Source organism: Theobroma cacao, chromosome 1 (genome assembly GCF_000208745.1).
Source record: "Theobroma cacao cultivar B97-61/B2 chromosome 1, Criollo_cocoa_genome_V2, whole genome shotgun sequence".
NCBI lineage: Eukaryota > Viridiplantae > Streptophyta > Magnoliopsida > Malvales > Malvaceae > Theobroma > Theobroma cacao.
The window spans coordinates 20,912,181-20,936,990 of NC_030850.1; the positions used below are offsets into that span (position 1 = coordinate 20,912,181).

At 34.0% G+C, this 24,810-nt stretch overlaps 3 protein-coding genes across 4 annotated transcripts; all 3 read right to left on the minus strand.

Moving 5' to 3' along the window:
• LOC18612905 (two-component response regulator ARR22) lies at window positions 463–1,113 on the minus strand. Its single transcript, XM_018121633.1, has 2 exons — window positions 883–1,113; window positions 463–757 (listed from the first exon to the last, which is right to left on the minus strand). Exons 1-2 carry the CDS (start codon window positions 1,111–1,113, stop codon window positions 581–583), a joined length of 408 nt encoding a protein of 135 aa, XP_017977122.1. The 3' UTR covers window positions 463–580.
• On the minus strand, window positions 5,133–5,883 carry LOC18612906 (two-component response regulator ORR41). Its single transcript, XM_018117705.1, is given in 3 exon segments — window positions 5,133–5,473; window positions 5,582–5,754; window positions 5,757–5,883. Coding segments are annotated over 3 exon segments (474 nt in total). The 3' UTR covers window positions 5,133–5,299.
• LOC18612907 (CLIP-associated protein) lies at window positions 7,587–21,526 on the minus strand. Of its 2 annotated transcripts, XM_018126723.1 has the most exons (21): window positions 20,949–21,526; window positions 19,111–19,266; window positions 18,954–19,016; window positions 17,838–17,906; window positions 17,378–17,549; window positions 16,974–17,135; window positions 16,500–16,597; window positions 15,555–15,629; window positions 15,407–15,475; window positions 15,231–15,316; window positions 15,031–15,148; window positions 14,617–14,715; window positions 14,190–14,532; window positions 12,234–14,035; window positions 11,982–12,083; window positions 11,106–11,210; window positions 10,924–10,998; window positions 10,775–10,843; window positions 10,566–10,634; window positions 9,822–9,923; window positions 7,587–8,047 (listed from the first exon to the last, which is right to left on the minus strand). In XM_018126723.1, exons 1-21 carry the CDS (start codon window positions 21,279–21,281, stop codon window positions 7,886–7,888), a joined length of 4,329 nt encoding a protein of 1,442 aa, XP_017982212.1. In that variant the 5' UTR covers window positions 21,282–21,526; the 3' UTR covers window positions 7,587–7,885. The 2 variants fall into 2 exon arrangements, 1 of the variants encoding a protein (XP_017982212.1); XR_001929207.1 differs by lacking the exons at window positions 7,587–8,047; window positions 9,822–9,923 and adding an exon at window positions 11,389–11,454 and having other exon boundaries at window positions 10,606–10,634.

Here is a 24,810-nt window from a genome sequence, read left to right on the forward strand (position 1 = left end):
ATATTATTTTATTAATAAAATATTATTTTATTTCCCAATTTTTCACTTGTTTCCTTGGTACCCAAAGTATCTTATTATGCCCTGATTCACTTTCGAATCTCTTTTTATCTCGTTAATTCATCCTCAATGAAAGTATTATTATTTAATTATTATTTTCTCGCATGCGGAATATTTTACTTTAGAATATCCTTTTCACCCGTCATCACTCTTTGACACTTAAATTCACGTCAATTAGCCATTCGTCTTATCGATACAGTTATGTTTACTACTATACGAGGTACGGGTTATTACACACGGACAATACACCAAAGAAAGCAAATTGTTACCAGCAAGATACTGAAATAACACAGATTTTGCATTGACTGGAATCAAATAAAAAGTAAAAGAAAATTCCTTTATCCAAAAACTAAAACTAAGTTACAGCAATAGTCGTATATAACACAAATTAACCACTGTAGTAGGAAAGGAAAGAATTGGGTTAGCTTCTTTGATCTTACAAACAAAAGATATGGAACATAATGGAAATTAGATGATGTGTGTTTCGGAGTTAAGGCAAACGCTTGCTCTTTTGACATTTTTCCTAACCGTTGAGTTTGATCTTACGGATAAGAGAGATGAGCTTAGACATTGTCAAGGGCTTCTCTTGGTAGTCATCCAGACCAGCTTCAATGAATTCTTGTATATCTTCTTCCATTGAGCGTGACGATACGCCTGCAATCATGCTACGATTGCCCATTTCACGAAGTTTCCTCGTTGCCTGTCAATATTCCAAATCAAGCAGAAGAGCTTTGAATCAGATCAGTGATGTCAGTTCAATATTCTTGAAGTAAGAAGCAAAAAATTAACTAATTGATTACAGGCCAAAGCCAAACATTTTCTTACCTCAATGCCATTCATGATAGGCATCTCCATGTCCATTAGAATCAGGTCAAACTTTTTTCCAGAACAATGGGCATCGACAGCTTCTTTCCCATTACCGACAACTTCGTTTTCTACGCCAAGATTGTTCAAGAGCCTGCAGTGAATCGTTCGGTTGATCCTATTATCGTCCACAACAAGTGCAGTGATCTTGGTGGATTGCTCTTTTTCCACAGCATGTCTGCTCTGCGCCATGTTAATTCTTCTTATTTTCTGCTTCGGGCTCCAGGAACTGAGTAATTTCCTATAAACGGATCACCAAATTGTTAGTGAGTTGTGAGTTTCATTTCACTTTAATTTAATCAATGCAGACTACATATTCTGTTTTGTTTGAGGCAGACCAGAGATATTTTGATGCACAAGGAAGTGACAAAAGGACGTAATGACACTAGCTAAAGCATTTACGTTGGTCAGACAATTAGTAAATATTTAGTGTAACTGATTAGACAGGGAATGACCTGGTCGAGATTAAGCTTTGACCATATTTAATAAATCAAAGAAGAATAGTATATATCTCAAAACAAAAATCCTCAATAATAACAATCCCCTTGATTTTAGAAGAGAGTTGTTCGCTTGAGAATATGATTTCGCTACTGCTAAAAGTTGCAAAAGTTTTTCCATGGAGAATATTCCAAGAAGATGAGTCCATTTAGATATGCTTGCATCTCAAGCACTAGAAGAAGACCTCCTCTTTGACCAGTTACCATATATGTGGCCGATGCACATAGAAACAAGTATATGCAGTAAACCTAATAAAGTGAAACAAGCCATGGCAGGTTGAAGGTCATACTAACCAGAATGAAGAAGACAGGATTGGGACTGTGGTGGGGGAAGTAATAATGCTAGTAAATAGCTGCGGAAGAGCATGATGATTGATGATGATTTTCTCCCATGGGTGAATTCTTGGGTTTTAAAGGGGCTTTCTACGCCAAAGATAGCGAGCAATGAGATATGGAACAGTATCGATTGGAATGTGTTGAAAATATCACAGAATCTAAAAATGCCCATGCTTGGGAGATATCATGATGAAAGAAACATCTTCAATAAAAATGAAAAACTGCTGTAAAATAATAACATTAACTTTAATTGTACGGTCCAATCTGCCAACTTGCCTAGACAACCTTTTTTGTTGTCTGTTTTTTACTGTTCTTTATTTATATTAATTAGCTAAGTAAAATATTATGAAACAAAAAAAATTAAAATTGTAATTCAATTTGACATTTTATGTCACGTGACATTAATATGGTATACTAACATGTCATAATCTACGTAACATACTAATATGATTATGTGATATTTTTCATTTTTTATGCCAACGTCACGTGAGATATAAAACAATAAATAGTATTTTCACTAACGACAATTAATCAACCGTTAATCATAAAAATTTATTTAATTAAAAATAAAAATACAAAAAAATTATTTCAATAATTTAAATTTTTTTTCAATACCATATCTATAATTAAATACTTAGTGTCCCTTAAGTTTTTCCCACTAGTCTGCTACTTTGATAAAGAAATATGTCATTGCTTAGGTAAGGAAATCAGATGCACAATTATGTTGGACCTATCACTACTTTTGGCTCCAATCAAAGGAGCATAATTCTGTGAACCATCCAATTTTAAGCATAATTTTAGATTTCATCAAAATTTCTGGGATGATGTAGATTTTCAGGGTAATTACAAATTGGTGCGATGGGACGAAAATAATGATTGGTTGCCACCATGGTAAAAAATATTTATTAAGAAGGAAAAGTCAAGTTCTACAATTGGTAAAGAAGAAATTGCATTTACTCTTTTGACCTTAATGAAATGGCAGCCAGTTGAAAAGAGCTTGCCCAATCTCCGGTCTTCTCTCCCTTTTTTTTTTTTTTATCCTTTGCTATATATATAGTTAAATTACATAATACTCAAAAAAATTCTTAAATTATTTAAAAAAATTTAAATAAACTCTTTTTTTGAGTACATTCGATAAAGCCCTTATAATTTTTTTGGTCAAATAAGTTTTTATAATTAATTATTGATTAATTGTCATTAGTCAAAATGTCACTAGTCGTTTAATATCCACATGACACTGATATAATGTTAATATAGAGAATGAAAAATACTACATGATCATATAATTATGTCAAATTAACGTCACATTATTATTAATTATGATATATTAACATGTCATATTAGCATATCAAATTAATATCATGCGACATAAAATGACAAATAATATTTTGACTAATTCAATCATTAATTATAAAGATTTATTTGACTCAAAACAAAATTATAAAAATTAATTTGAGTAAAAATAAAAATATAAGGGTTTAATTAAACGTAATAAAAATATAAAAACTTATTTAAATTTTCCTGAATGATTTAAAGAGTTTTTAAATAAGGTAAAATGCCCTGACTCTCTTAAGTTTTGATCAAAATTACATAAAAATTTATTAATTTTTGAAATGAAAACTTTACCCCAAGATTATAAACACCATTGACAGAAGTTATAAAAAAAACTAAAATACCCTTTCTTTATTTATTAATTTAAAAAATTATTTTTTAAAAAAATATTTTTAAAAAAAAATAAAAAAGAGCACCCATCCATGCTCCCAAGGTAGGAGAGCACCAATTAGTGCTCCCCAAAAGAGGGGAGCTCCAGATCAATGCTCCCAAGGGAGAAGCCCAATCAAGGCTTCCTAAGGGAGCATTCGGCTCCCCATCTAGGGAGCTTTTTCTTTTTAAATTAATAATAAATAATAATAAATAATAAAATTATATAATAGTAATTATAAAAATTAATTAAAAGTAAAATTATCTTTTTATCTTTGTCTCAACAGGAAGTTCACAAAAATATTAACGGTTGGACTTACGTATCCAATGAAAAATATTTTTTTAGACGGAATGTTCATTTCAAAAACTAATGGACATCCGTGTAATTTCGATCAAAACTTAAAGAGTCAAGTTATTATACCTTTTTTAAATATTATGACAATCTTCTACTTTGCATAACGTCTTATGTATAAAATTTTATATTAAAATGCAGCATCAAGGCTTAACATGAAACGAGGAAACCCATTTGATGAGTTAAGAGGCATACATATACTACAAGCACGATGTCTACATGGTTCTTCTTCTATGTATATAAAGCTGAGGTTTATTCTTTTATTTTTATGTGAGAGAAATCTTCTCATATATGCAAAAACAAAGTCAATTTATTTTGTATAATAAAAAAAACTTATATTACAATTTCATGATAATATTAGGTTCAGAGTTAAGGGTATGAAAATTTTCATTTGATATATTCTAAATATATCCATAGAACTGGACCGAAATGTAGATATGTTAAAGGGTCTCATGTACTAATGTACCAAGCTCGAGGTACTTGGTGAGGAAAATTCATTATCTCTTTGTCTTTTCTAGGGTTTTTGTACATTAAGAACCCAAGGTACATGGCGAAAGAAATTCATTCTCTTTTTTTTTATATGATTTTTATTTCTTGATAGGAACCCTTCATTTTATAAAACAAGCCTATGCTTAGTTTAGTTATAGTATATAAGTCTAATAGTTATAGTTTTTTTTTTTTTTGGAAAAGCAATATAAGTCTAATAGTTATATATATATGTATATATATTTGAGTTTTTGCGTAAAAAATAAATCCATTGTTTATTCTTTTTGTATTGGGTTGAGGCTTATTGATAGAAAACCTATATTTCAATTGTGACTTCTCTTTTATATTAATTTATGATTTTAAGTGTCAAAAAACCACATTATGACACTTTTTCAAAATGTGTCAAAGCAGAGTGTATATTTCTGTGTTATTCATATGTACAAATGTTTGAGCTCCCGAGAACATTAAGTACCCATGTCATAAAAAATGCAAATCAAATGTTCCTACAACCATGAGTCAGCCATTAGGGTCAAGAAAGAACATGTAAGTCTAAGAGATGTACATTTTATTTTATTTTATTTTATTTTTTATTTTGAGCTTAAAAGATGTAGTCTAAAAAGGTAATCTATAATACATATATAAAACTGATTAATTTATACCCCCACAAATGCCTACAAAATGCATACTAAAGCAAAATCCAATGACTTATATTAGATGGCATTTCATTCCTTTGAAAAAAAACATGGAAGTTAAGAAATTACTTCCAGTCAGATAAAGATGAGCATTGCAAGGAATTGCTAATGAAGGCATTTTTCTGAGGAAAATGAAGCTAGCTTAGCTCAGCGGACTTTCTTATTCATGGCAGTACCAAAGCTATAGCCGATGTTTGATATTAAACTACTAGACAATAGAAAACATTTGGAAAGCAAACAGCCCAAAACATCAAATTAAAGCTAGGATTTTATTGGGTAGATGAAGTCCTCTGATGCGCAGGATTCTGTGCTCCTCACTGGCCATCGAGTTCCCTCAGGATAGGCACCAAAATGTCTGGAGTGAGGGGTTTCTCAATGAACTCATCAACTCCAGCAGCCAGAAATGCCTGCCTCTCTCTCTCATAAAAGTGAGCAGTGACACCCAGCATCTTGCACCGCACGCCCATGGCACGAATCTGCCTTGTGGTCTGCCATCAAACCATTGAAGAGAAAACAGTTGATAATTAATAATGACAGGCAGGATATAACGATGGCATTTAACTAACGTCTCAAAACCAAGTAATGTTTGCTGCTACCACAAGGCCATTCAGGACAGGAAGAACCATGTCAATGACAATGAGGTTGAAGTTTGCCTCAGAGGCAATGATCTCAACAGCAGCCATGCCACTGTCCACAGCCTGGGTTTCAACTCCATAAGCCTGAAGAAGTCCCAGCTCGACCATCCGACAAAACCTGCCACCATCAGCCCAAGAGCAGTCAACCTGTTCCTCAGGATCACACGAGGAAATTCATTGGCCTTTTCTTCTTCATCAGGTGCTCCTCCGTTGGCCCTACGTTGAGCTGTTGGATTAGCCGAAGCTACGGCTGCTGGTGCCATTATTTCTGCATGCAGCTGGAATTAATTAAAGAGGGATTAGACGAAGTATATAATAGAGTGCAGGTTTATTTAAAAAAGATGAAAGATGTTACTCCTCGAATTTCAAGTGTCATTTACACTCAATTCTACAATGTAAAGGTGTTTGACAAGAAATTGTACTGACTAGCGATAACAAGAGAAAAAATCCAACAAAGGCTGACTTAATCTAGCCTGCTTTCCGGTGATGGCGCAAATGCTTATGAGTTTTGAGTAAGCACTTACCTCCCCTAGCCAGAAACATCTTTAGTTGTAAAAAGAGTAACACCGAATTACCTAAAACTACAACAAACGAAATAACTGCACAAAACTAATAACTAACGTAGAGACACTACTATGCTAATGCGTTCAAGAGGCAATGTTGCAATATATAACACTTACAAACAAATCCTGAAAACTGATTTGATGATTTGATGTCAAAGCAAGAGGCTACATACAGGTTTATATAGCCTGTATAGGATTAAAATTTTGGATTCACCTTCCATCCCCGGTGAGGAAATATACAGATTGGGACAAAAAAGTTAGATGTAAAGGGACGAAATTCGCTGAAAAGCGGTGATGGTTAAGGATACACTGAAGAATGCTTATCTAATAATCAGATTTTCTCTTCTATGTGTAATTAATTAGATATGTTAGCATCTTTACATTTTTATTACACGTGACAGTGTTTGGTTCACATTCATAACTTTTTTTGTAATACTTTCAATTTAATCGTTATTTTTTTAAAAATTCTTTTAACACAACCGTCGCCTCTTTTACATATCTGTTGATCAGATTTTCTCTTTTTTGTGCAATTAATTAAATATGCTAGCATCTTTACATTTTATCACACGTGACTGTATTTGGTTCACATTCATTACTTTTATTTCAATACTTTCAATTTAACCGTTACTTTTCTTACTTTTCTTACCATTCTTTTAATACAACCGTCACCTCTTTTACTTATCTCTATTTTTTTTTTATATAACAATCACCCTCATCAATAATACAGACCCATTCATCATTCACTGTGAATTTCGTTTAAGAATTTCAAATATGTTTTAAATTGAAAATATGAACCCATGACAAGTGATATCGAAACCTATCCAAATTAATCTTCACTAAATTTCAATGATATAAAAGCTCCTTGAAAGATAATAAAGTGGAAATAAGTCCAAACCAAGGTAAATCTCTTTTATATGTAAAGAAATCAGTGCATCAAAAATGTTACATAATTGAATAGGAAAAAAACGCCACAGATCTCACACAATAAGAGAGATAAATAAAAACTTTTTTCATTTACCCGATTGAAAATGTGAATCAGTCACAAAATGGGTAATAATTGCAACAGTTAAAGATGTTACTAGTAAAAAATTGAGATGCAATGGAAGAGAACCAAACGCGGATATTACCGTACCAAAAAATGAGCTGACTTTTAGTTGGAATCCAGGATGTTATATGAAAACTGAAGCGGTTGCAATCGTGACATGCTAGAGTCCACTAACAAAAATAGCACGCTTTGTATGAGCCAGATTTTGAGACTTTCAATCTCTACCCTGATGGATATGAAATGAACCAATAGAGTTGGTACAACAGCGAGAGAATTGATCATATACTAAGGAAATTTCATAATTTTCAAAAGTCTAGCTTAGGGTGAAGCAAAAACAATATTTGGATGGAATACAAAGTACAGAAACTTCTCCAAAACCATATTTCTTTATCAATATAACAACAATGTTACGAAAATGGTGATTACAACAGGGGCACAGTAGTGCAGCGTGCAATTCCCTATTTGATTCCCCACCAAAAGCACTCGTCCTCCAAAACCCAGCAAACCAAAGGAAAGAGAACTAAAATACATTTAAAAAGGAGAAAACAAAAATCACCCTCGACATGCATTCACACAATATACAAAATACACAACAATGAATAAGTAAACATTTCCCAATCCCAATCCCAATCCCGACTCCCTGTCCAAATGTACCAGTTAATCATGGTTAGCATCTATGGGGGTGCCAGTCCTGGCCTGTGAGATCCGATTCGCATAAATTGTAACCAACCGCAACTGTGTGCTGTTAAGCCCCTCCAAGTGTGGCAAAAATGCTTTCCCAAGCATTATATAAATATCCACTAAACAGAAAACGACTGTCTGTACCATCAACAATAACATGCAATGAGACATCAGACATCAATGAGGTTTAAGAAGAGCAAAGAAAAAAGATAACATACTATTTTGTACTTCAAACATGTGGAAACACAAGTTTATTTGCTTCTACCAGAGATAAAGACAAGCATATTACCAAGAGAAGCAGTCACGCTCTTATCAACTATTCTTCTCAACCATGTACCATGTCCACCTACTGAAATATAGATTTTGGAACAGAACACAGTAATCTTTTTCTGATTCTTATATTCTACTGCAGTGCAGCACACTACTCTATTATAGGCTCTGGTTTAGGCCATAGGCATAATGTGCCGATCACACTCCAATAACACAGAAAAGGAGCCGACAGGACTCATGCCTCTAAGGCTAGGTGCAAGGGGCCTGGCACTCATTCAATAATATGCATATTATAGGTTGCAGCCAACTTGTGCTATAATTCATTGAAAACATAATCTTTCTGTAGGTATAATGTCATATAGCATTTTCCTGAAGTCAGAACATTGCAGTTGCAATTGACTGCACATTCCTCTTTTAGACAGCTAACAAAAAACCAATATCATTGGCAAGATATCAAGGGTAGATTCTGTTACAGGCTTAGAGAATAAATCCCAGAAGCACATTTTCGATGTTGAAAATACCTCAGAGAAACCATTTTCAAATTTATGTAATTATTGGACCTCAAATAGAAAAATTAAAGAAAACATCATTCTGATGCCAAGGACGAGAATCATTACTCAGCATAAAAATAAAGTACTGGACTGTGTATAAAACTGAGCCAAGCCAAGCCAAACAATAGTCAGCCAGAGCATTGCTCAATATATAGTTCAAGTCAAGCTCATCTCTCAAAACTTCACTTTAGAATGAAAACAAGCTTTGAAGTTCAAGCTCAGCTTGACTTCACTCATAAAACAAGTCAATTGAAACTCAAACAAAAACTTGGTGGCCCAATTGTAAAATTAACAAAAGAAAAGATTAGTAATATTTATAATAATATAATTATCAGATGGGATTATCTTGTGAGCCTCTGTGTTGTATGCTACACTTATTGAATTAAAAGCTAAATGCTGAATTTAAATCCAATTCCTTTTTTTTTTTTTTTTTGCTAATTGAGCAAGCCCAACCAAGATTCTTTACAAGCCAAAGGCAAACAGCAAACAGTTTATGAATTGCTTGACTTGTTTAATTGTTTTCATCATCCCTACTCTGTGTCTCCAAAGAGACATCCCAACCATTAGAACTTGAACTTTCAAATTGGAAGTCTAAGATTCAAATCTTGGAAAGGGGAGGGTTTATGGGATGGGAGAGAGCTACTGCCTTTTGTATAGCTCAAGTCGCATATACATGAAAAAGAAAAAGAGAAAAGCATCGCTACTCCATGCATAGAACCTAAGTGTGCCCCAAGTATTCCCAAATATCAACACATAAAGCACCCTAGATGTTTATAGTCAAGATGTGTCTTATGAGAAAATTTAATTTTTGTTACAATTTTTTATATCTCAGGGCAACCATATCACTTACAAAGGATCAAGCAGCTAGATAACATAAATGGTAACACAAAAGACAAGTAAATTATTTTCTTTCAGAAGATCAAAAAAATTCCTCCTTTCTCTCAACTGCCCCCTCCCTACCCGATCCACCACCAATCCTCCACTTTTTCTCTCTCCTTTCTCCAACGTATAAAATCCTAAATTTGAGGCATTACTGTATAATGATAAATTTCCAAGCAAGAAAGGCAAACATGCAAAAACATAATTATTACCTTCCGGACGTCTGCACTCTGGTTTCCAAAGGCTTCAAAAAGAGCAGGCAAAAATGAGGGCAATTGAACCATTAGTTCCTCCTGTGATAGCCGCCCTACAAGCTGAACAGAAAAGCACAGAGCTTAGATACAGACAACACTTAACGCTAGTAGGCACAATTTATTTGTAGGAATAGTACAACTGACAAAGGAAAGCATACAAAAGCCCAATCCAAATAGACAGGAGAGCAATGACAATTCCAAGAATACAATAAAGTTTACACAAGCATGTAACATATCTGACAAATGCTGAATATTGATCCACTTGGTCTAATAAACAGGAAAACAATTATCATAATAATACAATTAACTTTTCACAAGATAATCCTCCTTTAATCTTAATCAATAGATGTCTCTCTTTACATTCACACCCTAGTTCAAGCAACACAGCTTAAGATAAACCATGGCACCTTTGGCTTACTCTCTTTTCCTATGCCACACTTGTCTTAAGACACCCATAACTCTTACAAATGTTTCGCAGATTCATTTAGACCCACTCTTCCTGCCCTCAATGTGCACTAGAATTAACAGTTTAGAGCAAGTATAATATGTGGTACACCATTCTTATGCACAGAGAGTATCATGCAACCACTTAAAACACACAAATCTGCATGCATGTGTCCTTGCATGCAGAATCTCAGCAGAAACTAGAGAAAAAAATAAAATTTAACAATTTTAACTCCAACTACGATTCAGTATAAATACCTTTGTTAAACAGTTTATGCAAATAACCAGAGTCTTCTCATCTTCAGTGACTAATAAAGGTACAATAACCTACAACCACAGTCATTTTATAACATCAGTAGTTAGAATAACCTGACACCAGAGGAGTAGAAAGCCAAAGCACTCTTTCTCTTCATTTAACAACAGGAAAACAAGTCATAAGAGAGAGAGAGAGAGAGAGAACCACATACACTTAAACATCTGAATGGATCATATTGAGACAACACGGTGTTCAAGCAGTGCTCAGCTTCGCTTGAAACCTAAACATGGATCAAAAAAGTTGAGACGTGGAATACGGGCAACAATACTCTCAAAGGACAAGTCAAGGAAAGTAAATTACTTTGGGAACAATATCTTTTGTTACATGAAGCAGCTTCTCAATCACTATTTCAACAGAATCTTCCATAGCATCTTTCTGGACGCATGAAAAGCCAAAAAAGGGATGAACTAAGCACACTTGCATGTTAGGGGGAAAAAAAGAAAATCCGGACAATGCTCAGAAATATGTAAATATGAGCAAACCTGGTTTTTAAGCATTTCAACTATCAATGATAAGGCAAGTTCTCGGATTGAGGAATCAGAATCATCTACAACTTCAAGTACAGCTGTCAAAATCTGATTGAAGTACTGCATAAATACAATTAATATTACAACTGGATGTACATCAGATATAGCATCGCAATATTTGACATAGGATACAGGACATATTCTTTCCTAACAGAATAGCACGGTTAAGAAACTTTCATGAGAAGGAATCAAATAAGGATTAAAGTTATAAAACTTGAGGCAAGCAGAAGGGTTCAACCTGGTCATTTCATGTTCGGGTCTTTTCAGGTTCGGATCATTCCAGGGTCAGCAAGCTTCCTACCATCTTCAATTTTATAATATAATTGGTAATTAAATTTTGCCTTTTGTAAAAAAATCATTCAACTACAAATTCAATCATTTTACTATTAACTTCAGGTCATTGCAGGTTTGAATCAGATCAGTTTGGGTTCAGGTCATTTGCAGTTCAGATTGTGGCGGGTTCAAGTTTCTTCGGATTCGGGTCTTTGACTTGTTGGTCAACTCGGTTCTGATCAGGTTCCTTTTTTCTTCCTTTTTTTTAGCCGGTTTTCAGGTTCAGGTTCATTTTGCCACCTTTATATAAAACTAATATTGGAAACAAATTTTCTCTGTATCAAAGAAAAGTGAAACAAGGGAGAGCCTTAGTGGACAGCCACATTCAAGACAGCTACGAGATACATAACTGAGTGTTAGCAAAGAAAATAGTTAAGACCATCTAACAATCAGACCAGCAACCAGAACCAACTAGACTCAATAGAAACCAGAAAAATTAATGCCCACTGCAACAAAATAAAGCCAATTCCAGAAAATACTCTGTTTGAGTTGACACACCTTGTTCCAAATGGAGAAATCATTAGCCAGAGAAATTTCAATTAATTGCTGAAGTGCACTGCGCTTACTTGCAGTAGGGCTCTCATCATTCCCATTGCAGATCTAGAACCACAGGAGAAAGCATTTATCAAACATGTAGTTCTTGAAACACAATGAGCGCTATGAGAAGTCAACAACTTATTTTCTCCAAGTAAACTCAATTGATAGAACAATTACTATCATCAGGGAAAAAAATAAGAATACTAAACTCACCAGGTGAAGAATTTGAGGAATGCTAGGCCCAGTGTCTGGCATAGAGCTAACCTTTACAGCTGCAGGTTTAAGATGATTAAGATCCAAGTCAGATGAAGTCTCATTATTATGTCCAAGCCCTTCAATGGCCCCCAAAGAGTCAGATCTACTCAGACCATTCATTTCCAAACGTGGAGTAGATAGACTTTCCAGGTTAACACCGCTTTCAAAGTTCTCCACCCGGCCAGTTCGAGATCCCAAGCTCTGACCCGAATTAACAATGTAGGACAATTCTTTGGTTTTCAAAGGAAGAGCATCTGCATTTGCACTGGACTCAAAGTTCTGATATAAGTTCTCCTGAGTTTCATCAGATGTTGCCTGGCCAATACTGCTTGCGATCAGGGTTGAATCCTGGGTGGAACCCCACTTCCTACCACCTTCACTATCAAGGGAACCAGCAGAATACCTTCCAAGTAAAAGACTCTTCTTGGACACACCAATATATCCTTCTTCAGATGATGTTCCAACAACATCAGATGGATCATAGGAAGACTTAGCACGCTGCCTTTCTTTCTTGTTCTGCAAATAGTTTATTAGGTCCACCTCAATACGAGGAGTGTACTGTTTAAGTGCCCGTCTCAATGAATTTTGTTCTTCAACTGATAAACTAAGAATAAAATTCAGAACTGCAGTCGGATCAAAGTGTGAGTAGACAGATATAATGCAAGAAATAGCTGCATCCTTAAGCTTAGTATTTTTGTCATGGACCAATGGCATCAATTTAGCAAGCCATAACTTCAGGATGCCAATATTACCAGAACCTTCAGAACTCATAGCATGCTTGTTGAAGGAACTAATAGCAAACTCAATAACAGCCAACTTTGCCTTTGGTGATCGCTGTTCATCTAATGAACGCAGCAAAGCAGGTAAGAGAGAATCTATGCTATAAGTTTTGCTAACAATTTCCAAAGTCGTTGAGCAAGGTTGCCTAACCAACTCCTTTGGATCAATTAACCGTGAAAAAACATGGGGTAAGATTCTTTCCATGTAACTCTCAAAGGGCTTTCGACATGATGGAATAATATCTGCAAGAGTTGAAAGGGCAGCCTGTGCAACTTTATGGTGGGGATCATCCAAGTGCTGGAAAAACAGTTTCATTACCTTCTCAAAATTCTGAACCACTTCCTGAATACCTTTTGGTCCCTGCTGCAGCAAAGACCGGAGATAAGTAAAAGCAGCAACCCTAGCACACCAATCAGAACTAGGACTGAGCCCCTCACTGAGGGCATCACTGAGAGAAGCAGGACCTTCAACATAATTTGACATCTCTCCAAGTGACAGCTGGCTATCATCAAAACTCTTTCTCCTTCCTGCAGACATCCGCCCAGCTACATGTTTTCTCAAAAGTGGCCTCTGGAAGTTTGGAATATAATTGTTCTGTGAATCCTTAGTGTTTACATCTCTATAAGGTGTGTCCAAATATTGTCTGTCAACATGTGGATTTATAAACCGCCTAGCCTCCCTAATGTCACTGTTCTCTTCAACAGAACCTCGCTCTTGTCTTTCAGATGCCCTTTTGGCAGAGTATAATGGGAAAGCTGGCAAAGACTCAGTTGCCACACTACTTCTATATGATAACTTGCCTGAATCTTTGGAAGCTTGAATTTGAGTAATGATGTCAGACATAATCATACCACCATTGCGGTTACTACCTTTACCAACACTAGAGGTAGTTGATTCTACTCCTAAAGAGCTTGTGAGACTATTAGAAGCTGGAACAGTAGCAGGGAATGGTGGATCACGAGATGATGGAGGGTCAACTCCTGCACTAGTGGGCAATAAAAGAGAAATTTAGCCGCTCACAAATTGAATCAACTTTCAGATCATTTCAGGTAATTATCAGTGCATAATCAAGTGACCTCATGTACAAAAATTTCAAGTTTAAGTTAAGTTAAACATAGAAAATCCATTCAATACCTAGATCCAAACTTGATGACCTCTGTTTTTCAGATATGTCCAGTCCTCTAAGCATACTTTCAATGGCACTGACTTTCTGTTTGCTTGCATGCAACACACTCTCCAGAGTACGTTCAGCACCTTTCCCAAGGGGCTTTGACTGGGATAGAATCAAACCAGAAGAGAGAGAAGTCCCTGAGGATAAACTTGAAGTTCTGTCCATTGCAACTATAGCAGACGTTCCATATCCAGGAAGATTTGAAGGAGCAGAAGTTTGAGAGGAAAATGGCATCTGTATATTTCTGTCACGGAGAGAAGGAGAAGCATGCCGCCTATGCATCCCTCCATCTTCTTCGTTAATTATCTGTGCAAAAAGCAAGACTTGAAACCACAATCTAGAAAATGGAATCATTCCAAAATATCCATTGACTAGAAAAGCTATATATACCCTTTGAATGACAGGATCAAAGAATGAGAACAAGCGACGAGAACGATCTGGCCAAGTTTTGGTGAACATTCTGTAGCACATTCTAGCAGTTGATCGTACCTGTTAAGTTCCAAATTCCCTAGTCATCTTATCATTGATTTTAGCATGGCCTCAAACAGATAATAAGCAAAAGGAAAATAACATTAAGTTTTAGGAATTAGTGTTGCCATATAAGGTCATCTTTTCAGATTACCCTCTTTATGTAGATAATATGAGTTCATTCAAAAATGTTAAGTGAAGCATCAGCCACAAATCAATGATGTTTACACAGGAGAAGCCTATCAAAATGATCAACTCAGTCGTTTACATTAAGGGCTCAATGCACAACAATACACACCAAACATCAAGAACAAAAATAATTGACAACATAGCTACCTCACTCATTGCATCTGCAACGCAACACCTAATAAGGTCCTCATATAAATCAGCCGATCGCTGTATTTCTGGTGCATCTGGCCAATGTTCAAGTATCAACAACGCGTACTCGACACACCTGCAGAAAGGAGATAAAAAAGTGAGTAGAGAAATAGAAAATAGAAGACTTCATCACAACATAGCAGAAAAAACAGGAATACCTAGCACGGAGTACAGAACTACGGTCATTCTTCGCACAATCAGCTATGCGGGGAAGCACACGGGCAGCTTTGCAGTTACGCAACATCTGCAAATTAGAAAGTTAACATCAAAAGCAGAAAAATCAAAAGAAAAAGGAAAATAGGGAAGGGGAGACAAAAATAAAGGAAAAAATTACCGTTTTTATGCAGTTATCTGCGGACTCTGCAATTACAAGCACAGTAATCACAACCAACTTGAAAAGGACCTGATTATCATACCATGAAATTAACAAGTGCATATGAGAATATAAATGTCGTTACACTACACAAGAAAGTTCAACTTACTGGGATGAACATCTCGGCACATGCCTCAAAATCTCCCAAGAGCTCCTTTGATAAGAAGGATAATAAATGGCAAGCCTGAAAAAAAGGAAACTAACTCAGAAACAGCTACACTTACGCTGCCAGAAAAGCACTTAGGGAATAAGAAAGTAAACAAGTGTAAATCAACCACCACTATTATACAGCCTCTCTCAAAATTCTTTATGGTCACTGTATAAAATTCCATCCACAAGTGTTACAGACAAGAAGTTTAACACATTATGCACAAACTTGGAATCTCACTAGCTTGGCTAGGTCAGTGAGAAGAATATGAAAACGACCAGAGCAAGAAGACACAAGCTTCATAGTCTTTACCAACAAAAATTTACAGAACTGCGATGACGACGTTAGAAGCATGTAAGAATTCTAGCAACTAACAGGAAGCAACAAAAATTGCAGCCTTTATAGTCTTTACCAAAAACACTAAAAACCTGTAAGATCTCTACTCAAGTGAAGTTCTAAGCTTATATCATCCCCTCCCAGGTGAATTAGCCAAAAACACCCTTCTTGGAGGTTTAAAGAGAATCAACATGGGAAGGACAGGTATGATGATGGGTCCATGAAATTTTCCCTAACATGAAACTCCAGCATTTTTTACTATATAGATATGTTCTAATCAAATAACAACACTGGAAAACTCAAGAACAAAATGAACAAAAATTCCAGCGATTGAGTAATTCTGACAATTAACTAAACAATTCAAAACAAAGTTCAGCAGTAAACTTAATATAAAAGGAAGTATTTAGAAAATAATATTCAAAAAGTATTTACAGGAGAAAGAAAACCTTACTCTAGGTGCTAGAATAAGCACTAATAGTTCAGAACGGCATAGATAAATTATAAACAAAAGAAACAAATCTCCTATAATATGAAAAGAAAGCACCACAAAACACAATAAATGGTACACACCTGCTTCACTATGCTTGACCTTCTATCCGATAATTGTGTACTTAGCGGGCCAACAAGCTGCTTCAGGAGTCCCCGGAAACATGGATAATCGGTAGCACCTGAGTATTTGTTCATTAGTCTTAATTGTTAAACCTCCCACTTCTCAAGCCATAAGCTATAGAGGAGAATATGCCATAAAAAAATGGATTTTTGATAGATAATTGTGTAAATAACAGAACAACTTTGCAGATGTCAAAACCAAGGGGAAATAGATTAAAGGAAAGGGATAACACAGGAATTTATTTACGTGGGTTTTGACAGCCCTTTATATACCTAGGAATTTGTATACCTGGCTCAGTTAGCATTGGCCACTTCTTTAAGAATAAGAATTTTCATACCTGTTCAGCTAACAATAGTGACTATAACTCTATAACAGCAGACAAATATGCAGTGCAAAACATTTGTGGGAGGGTGGATAAGAGAGAGAACAAAAACCTCCAGAAACAAGGCCTTCAACTCTCTGCATGGCAGCAATGCGTATGGACCAATCTTTTTCTGGCACAAGGGTAGAAGCAATTTTCTCAAATTCCCTTATTAGTTCCTTATCTGAGTAAACTTTAATTGGATCTATGGGTTTTTCTGTGATATCACTTTCACCTGCAAAAAACAAGATCACTTCATTAAAATTGAAGCCTTTGAACCATGATTTAAAAGCAGGCACCATATTTGAGAAATATATAATTTAGAAAACATCAACTTCTTTTAACCATCATTGTCAAAAGAAAGGTAGACAACATTGAGAGTACATTGGTTTATGCAAAGATCAGCATATCATGAGAACCATCCTAAATCCCTAATTCACAAAGAACATAAATTATTTGATATACACAGATCCAAACCTCCAAAAAGAGATGTCTCCCTTGAAGAACTCGAACTCTTGGCTCTTGGACTGCTTTTCTTGGGGTTAAGGATTGCAGGCTTTATCTCTCCAGCACCAAAACCACTCAACATTCCATCTGAAGATCGAACTTGTGGCTCAATTTTCTCTAATCTAGCATTAATATCTCTCACCTGCAGTTGTAAATTATGTTGTAAAAATAACAGAGAGTAATAACATCAATCCCTTTCTTCTAGAAGGAAATGTGATCAACTTTAAATGATAACTAATATTATTATTTATAATTACTACATGTTAAATTAAGGTAGACTTATTAGGAACAAGAAGGGGGGTGGGAGGAAGTAAACTGTCAATGCGAAATGAGTAAAAAGAAAAAGAAGAATATAATTCATCTGCAGCAGCAAAAATATTCAAAACAAAGCCAGAGGACGGAATATAGTATTCTAAAATTAAATATTCACCATAGATGCAGGAAGCTGATGGCGATGAAGTTCATCACGGAACTGAGTTCCAGCCTGCGTATACATTTCCTGGAAAAGAAATGATTTGATAAGAATTCTGCCGCCAGATATGACAAACCTTAACATATGAACCATGAAATCTCTAAAAGCACATTTGTCAAGAAGAAGAATGGCACATGTGGACCTTCAAATTACCAAAGAACTACTGCTTCAGTTACTGCAACACTCGTTAATGCATCCAAAGCAGAAATACCCAAGAAGAAAAAGAAAATTAACCCAATGAAAATTAACATATTGAATTGTTTTTTGACAAGATATCAAAACTATCAAGGACCAACATTCATCAAAAGAAGCATGACAGATTAATAAAAATAATTCACATTAATACTAATCCAAGGAGAGGACAACAAATGTCCAAACATCCAATATTGAAGGTTGCTGAATTTTTTGAACAGGAAAGTTAAGGCAAAACTTTAAAGAGAAAAGGAGGTCCAAACTTGAGTCAGCAGAAATCTAATTTGAGATGATTTTTCTTTGTTTAATGTTAAATGTATCTACCACAATGCTGGGAATATAGCAGGCAATCATTTTCCCACTGAAATGACATGAGAAGCTATTGACATCAAATGACATAAACATGTTTTATACATATTACTCTGGGGCCACAGCAAGGTGTCAAAAAATTTATTTCTAGTTTTCTTCTTCCAAGAAAATGAAAATTCTTGAGCAACTTAAGATTTTAATGTTCTCATGGGTAATTAACAGGTTCAGATCTCAGATGTTAGTGCCTATTCATTTTCTCATCATATTTTCTCTGTCCTCTAAAGGCATGTAAAAGGCTTATTGCTGGGTGATCAACATGTTTTTCTAGAACTGAGAAGCACAAGAGATGCCTCAGTAGTCAGCTCACCTATCAGGCTATATATCACCTGTCTATTCAAGTGAAAGTGGAAGTTGAAAGCATGGGTTAAATTTTTGAGTATGACCAAAACAAGAAGAAAAAGACAACAGATCATATTTGATTTTAAGTAAAGATTATCAAGTTCTTTCCACACATAAGTTCAAAATGTTGTTAAGCTCTTCTCAAAATAATGCACAAAAGGAAGCTTCACTAACCTCAATGCACAATATAGCTGCTTCACGAACACCAGGATTTGAATCATTCAGCATCTGCAAAATCTAAGAAATAAAGAAATTATAAATGTCAAATTATCCGTGTCACATTTAATGATGAGACAATAAAAATCCATTTTGGAAATGTTAAGAAGCATACAGGTGGAAGAATAGCCCGTTGAAGTGGAAGTTCAGTAGATGCAAAAAGACTGATTGCCGATGTGACTGTACGTGCAAATTCTTCCCGAACTCTCCAACTTTTATGCGTCCAGGCATAAGAGCCAGCTCTTTCAACAATAATTGTTGGAGAAGAAACCTGTAACACCAAATAATTAGTACATTTTACAAATCAAACTAATTTTCATCACTTAGCCTAAAAGCTTAAAGCATTTCAAAAACTCAGCAAGGCACTCATAGTCAAATTTACTCCAAAGTAATTGCAATAATAAAACGTAAATCACCTTTCTTAAAAAAGAAAAAAATCAAACTGAATAAAGAAAACCTAAACCACCAGGCAATAAAAAATAAAAAATGCAAAGGATAAATTCATTAGATTGTGAGCTCCCTCATCCCATAAAGGTTGTCTTCTTTGGAAATGCACATTCATTAAGGAACCATCTGTTACTTTCTGCTACTTGCTTTTTGCAGCCAAAAGCACAAAAAAGAGTGCTACGACACAAAAGCAAACAACATTTTTGAAGACTTAGAATATTAAAATTGGAACTTTCTGGAGAACAAAATACTACATGATTTTACTTTTTCATAAAATATTTAAATTGAACTTGGGAGTTGGATTTTAGTCAGTTGTTCATATTTAATCTACTATGATTTTGTCTCTACTGTTGGTTCTTGCTTCATAGCAATGTTCTAGGAAGCCAAAAGCAAGTAACAAAAACAACAACTGAATGGGATCCAAGAAAAGTCAATAAATGCTTTTTGACAGCTAATACATTCGACATTCCTTAAACATTATGCACAATGCAGATAATTATGACTTGCTTTAGAGTGAGAAACAGAACAGAAAATCTCAAATGCTAAGGCTTCAGTTTTTGAGTGTGACTTTTTGAACCACACCAAAAATAAAAACATAGACTTTTGGGAGCAGGAGAATATCATGTATCTGCTTTCCTAGAATATATGAGGTGCATAGAAGGTGCAAGGTGATTGCATGAGGAAGGATAGTTCATGAACTGGCTTTCTTATTTAATGTTGACCAAAGATTAAAATGGAATGACTGCTTACATAAGAAGCATGAAAGTCATCCACAGGTAATGGAGAATGGTACTATTCAATTGCAGAAGCATACATTAGAGACTATTCTTGACTACCACTTTTCTTAAATTCTCTACAAAACTCATATAACTTTAAAAAGAAATAAAATGAGGAAGGAATTAAGACTCCATTTTCCCAAGAAATTGCAATGGCAATAAATGATCTTGAATTATTTGAAGTAAAACAATTAGGAAACCCTTGACTCATCCAAAAGCTAAGAAACACTGTATGTTTCATATCTCCTAAATAAAACAATTTGAGATAAAAAACTTCCATAAAATACACTAACTAAAGTCTTCCATAGTGAGGAAACTTGGTCAAATCTATCAAAATATTGCTCTAAAAACACTTAAAAACTAAATTACAACAAAGCTAAAAAATATTTTTTAAAAAACACAAAATCATTAAGAAAATGGTAACAAAAATGGTGATACTTAAAGGTCGCCTCCAAGAACAACCACAAATTAAATTTCTCGGCACATTATTAAACCATAAGAGCAGTCAGATTATACAACTACAAGGAACTGTCAATGTCTTCGTTTCCACTGAATCAATGTAAAACCCTAAATTCAACCACACATCACATAAATTCCATTCAAATTGAACAAAAATCAGTGCTGACACACATTATAAAGATAGAGGGCTTTCAGCAGTTTTAAGTAAGCGAAGGAATTATATGAGCGGTAGCCATTCAATAACATAAATAAAAATAAACAATATCTTAACCTCCATGAGAGTGAGCAGTAGGCGTCTGGCGGCGTCTCTAACGGGCTGTTTGGCGTCACCTAACCGTTCAACAACCGCGGGAACGAGCGCGTTGAAATGCAACTTCAAGTGATCACCGGAGAGGACGGCGGCGGAAGCAAGAGCCTGGAGAGCGCCCTGAGAGACTCTGAAGTTGTTGTCCTTGAGGAGATCCAGGCAGCAATCGACAAGCGAAGTGACTTCCGAAGAAGTGAGGCTCTTTCTAGAACCTTCGAGGAGTTGATAGAGCCGCTCCACCGCCGCCATTCGCTCCTTGGTGTCTTTGGCACGTGCCAGCTCCAGTGCCTCCTCCATCTGGATCCGGATCCGGTGAGACCGTGCTCAGATCTGAACAACTACTCAACAAGTTGCTATAATTCGAAAAACAGGAAGAAAAAAGAAAGGAAAAAGTGGAAATGTGTTTAGCGAGAGAGAGAGAGAAAGAGGGGACTAAATTAAAGGGAAGGAAAATGGTTGTTGTTGAAGAAGAGAGATTTGGCGGAGAAATGCCGCTTAATTTTTCTTCCGTGAAGGAAAGGGAGAAAGAGAGTAAAGTGCACTGAGATTGAGAGAGAAGACGATGGAAGTGTGTGGTTAAGGTGGTTATGGACATTACCCACCCGTTTTGTGTCAATTTACGAGTTTTGCCACTGTGACTTTCTTTTCCCTTGTCTGTGACTGCGCTCTATTTTACTCTGTTCGCATGTACCGTTAACAGCCGCACAGTGATGATTGGATATTTTGGATTTGGAGTTGCTGAATCGGAAGCCGAAACCTTTAGATTTTTTTCCTTTTTCTGTTTTTTTTCTTTTTCAAAAGAGGTAAAAGAAAAAGAAAAAACTGTTTTTGGTGAAGAATATCAAAACTAAGGGTGAAAAGTTTAGATCTAAGTCTTAACATTTATTATATCCATGCCAATTGTCAATTATTCATCCAACGTTTACTCTACAACAACTTGTGAATCTATCTCTTATATGAGTTCAAATGAAAAAATTATAATAAGAAAGAGTCGTGCAATTGAATCCACTTGAAGTTTGATAGTTGTGTATTTATGTATATTCATGAATGAATAATTATTTGAATATTTTCTTTCAAAGAATATACAAATTTTATAAAATAAATGTAAAAATAATTAATTTTATTTATTTAGGTTTCATGTCTAATTTGAATAGAAATGTCAATAGGTAAAATATTTGTTATTTTTTTAATATTTTAATTCAAATTTTATAAATATCTGATTAAATTTTTAAATTGCTATTTGAATCCATACACGAATTTTCTAAACACTCACCATCAAAAACATGTATACGTTGAACACTTGATTAAACTCAATTTAAAATTAATTTTTAGGTATATTATTAATGGAATTAAATTAATAAATTAAAATTAATTTATAAAAAATAAATTAAAATTTAAAATTATATTTAAAACAATTAATGAATTTTAATAAATATTACATTAATGTAAAGAATTCATAAATAAAAACTAAAATTAATATTAAAAATCATCAAATTTAGATAGTGGGTACTCTAAGAGTACTACCTTGAATTTATGATGGTTAGTAATTTTACTATCTGAACCTAATTAGAAGATACCCTAATCTTACTTCATCGGTTCAAGTAATACAAGTTACCCAATTATAAAATTCTCATTGACATCCCCAAATTTAATCTCTCTTTCCATGAATGAATTAGCAATACATTCAATGATGATAACGAGAGTTATTGAACTCTGAGCATAATGTTTGTCTAAGTTGATTGGTTTGAAGATTAAGACTACTAAGCCAAGTTGTAAGGAAAACGTGAAGTTACCTTCCCTTAAACCTTAATGAAAGGCCATCAGATTAGAAATTTAGCTACTCCCCTTTTTCTTTCAGTAATTGCATGCTTATCACATAATCCAATACCTACTTTAAACTCGGAAGGAATATTTAAAAGACTCGCCAATAAGTACGTGGATTCAAAAGTCATAATGTCTAATACTATTATTTTACCATCATTAAATGATTGTTTGACAAACCTAATATTGAATTTATTATCATGGAATTATGTTAAGGTAGTGTTTGATATTTTATAATGTAATGTGATTATTAAATATAATTGTTTGAATATGATTACTGAAAAAATAACATTATAATGTTCAGTATGTATGAAAAAGTGCTGATTAAAATATTGAGAATATAACATTGTAATGTTTGATTTATAAGTACTTTATTGAAAATGTGATGTTAATTTTTAAAATTATTATTATATATGAAAATACAACTTTAATACACTTTCATGCTTTTTATAATTAAATTAATTAATTTAAATTAATTAAATGAGATTTGCATTTTTTATCAATTTACAATTAAATTAGTTATTAAATTATTTAATTAATTAAATGATATTTACATTACATAGAATGTTACTTACTTCCCTCATATCAAATATTCCCTACTTATTAAATAAAACAACAACACTAATTATCTTTTACACATTGCTGTTAATATTCAAAAAGTAAAGAAAAACAAGAAGAATACACAATTGAATTTTTGAGATGCTAGTAAATAGATTTAAATGATCTACACTATATATAATTAGAACAACCCTCAGGAATTTTGTAGTATTTATTCTAAAAATTTTACATTAAACTAAAATCTTAGTTCATCTAACTCAAAACTTACTTTGACCATTTATTCTACTTCTAAGAAGAACACGATGTAAAAAGATTTAAAAAAAAAACCCTAATTTTTCTTCAGAGTCTAGAGTACCTTCTTGATTTATTTTAGCTTAGAATTCTCTCAATATCTGAGGTTTCTTTTTCACCTCTAACTTAAGAAACAAAAAGAGATGATATTTTTATATTATGTTCCCATAATCCAATCATTTGGAAAATTGCTAAAATCCCCAATTGCTTAACTCCAAAGCATTACATGTCCTATATGTCTATTATAGTCTTTTCAATCTTACCTAATCAATAATAAAGATATTATATTAAATCATAAAATCTTCTTTAAGCTTCTGAATGGATCAATTTAAGTAGGCAAGATTAAACCTAAAGCTCAATTCAATTTCTTATTTGAGTTAGCTAAACTTAACAATAAAACAAGTTTATACCAATTAGCAAATTGGTTTTGTGATACTCCATCGTATATAAGATGTGAAAGTAAATGTTAAAATCTATATAAGGATTCAAGCCAATCATTATTAATGATTTGAATTTAAACATTTGAAAGTCAAATAGTTTAGGTTTGAAAAGTTGTTCGAGTAGTAATACTTGGACCCGGATCATTATAATTAATATCAGAGCATATGTTAATTCGGTGTGAGTTTTCACGTTATGCTGTAAGATTTTGATCTTATGAAATAAGCTTAAATTGTGATTATGATGTTGTGACTTTGACGAGAATATCAAGAATTTGAATTGATAAAATTTTGATAAATATGTTTATAAAATTAAAATTAATCACTATTAGAAACTTAATTTTAAACTTTTGAATGTGATTTATATTCAAAAAGTTGTTGGATTAATTTACACTCAGATCGTTACAAGTTTTGAGTTGTTTTCTTTTATAAAAAATTAGCTGAAGATTTCAAGTAACTTAATTAATGTTTGTGGTATTTGTAGCGTTGGTTAGTTTTTTTTTTTTTTCTTATATATCTATAAGAATCTGTAGGGGTTGGGCTGCGCCCCCAACCGAACCAGATTCAAGCATCTAAGGAGACCAAGAAGTCGAAACCTGACAACTACTACATTAACCCTACAAGATAAGTGTGATTGGAATAGCTTTTGAAATTGAACAGCCGATGCAAAGTTTTACCAGAAATTAGTAACAAATTGTTTGTTCACGGGTCATTGAGTT

Bases quoted from the DNA above. Each gene is read 5' to 3' on its own strand.
- LOC18612907 (XM_018126723.1), bottom strand. From the start codon at position 21,281: ATGGAGGAGGCACTGGAGCTGGCACGTGCCAAAGACACCAAGGAGCGA. The intron at 17,907-18,953 runs GTTAGTGAAGCT...TTTCTTTTCCAG, and splicing joins CAGCTATATTGTGCATTGAG to GAAATGTATACGCAGGCTGG. The intron at 17,550-17,837 runs GTGAATATTTAA...TTACAACTGCAG, and splicing joins ATCAGCTTCCTGCATCTATG to GTGAGAGATATTAATGCTAG.
- LOC18612905 (XM_018121633.1), bottom strand. From the start codon at position 1,113: ATGGCGCAGAGCAGACATGCTGTGGAAAAAGAGCAATCCACCAAGATC. The intron at 758-882 runs GTAAGAAAATGT...GAATATTGACAG, and splicing joins CTATCATGAATGGCATTGAG to GCAACGAGGAAACTTCGTGA.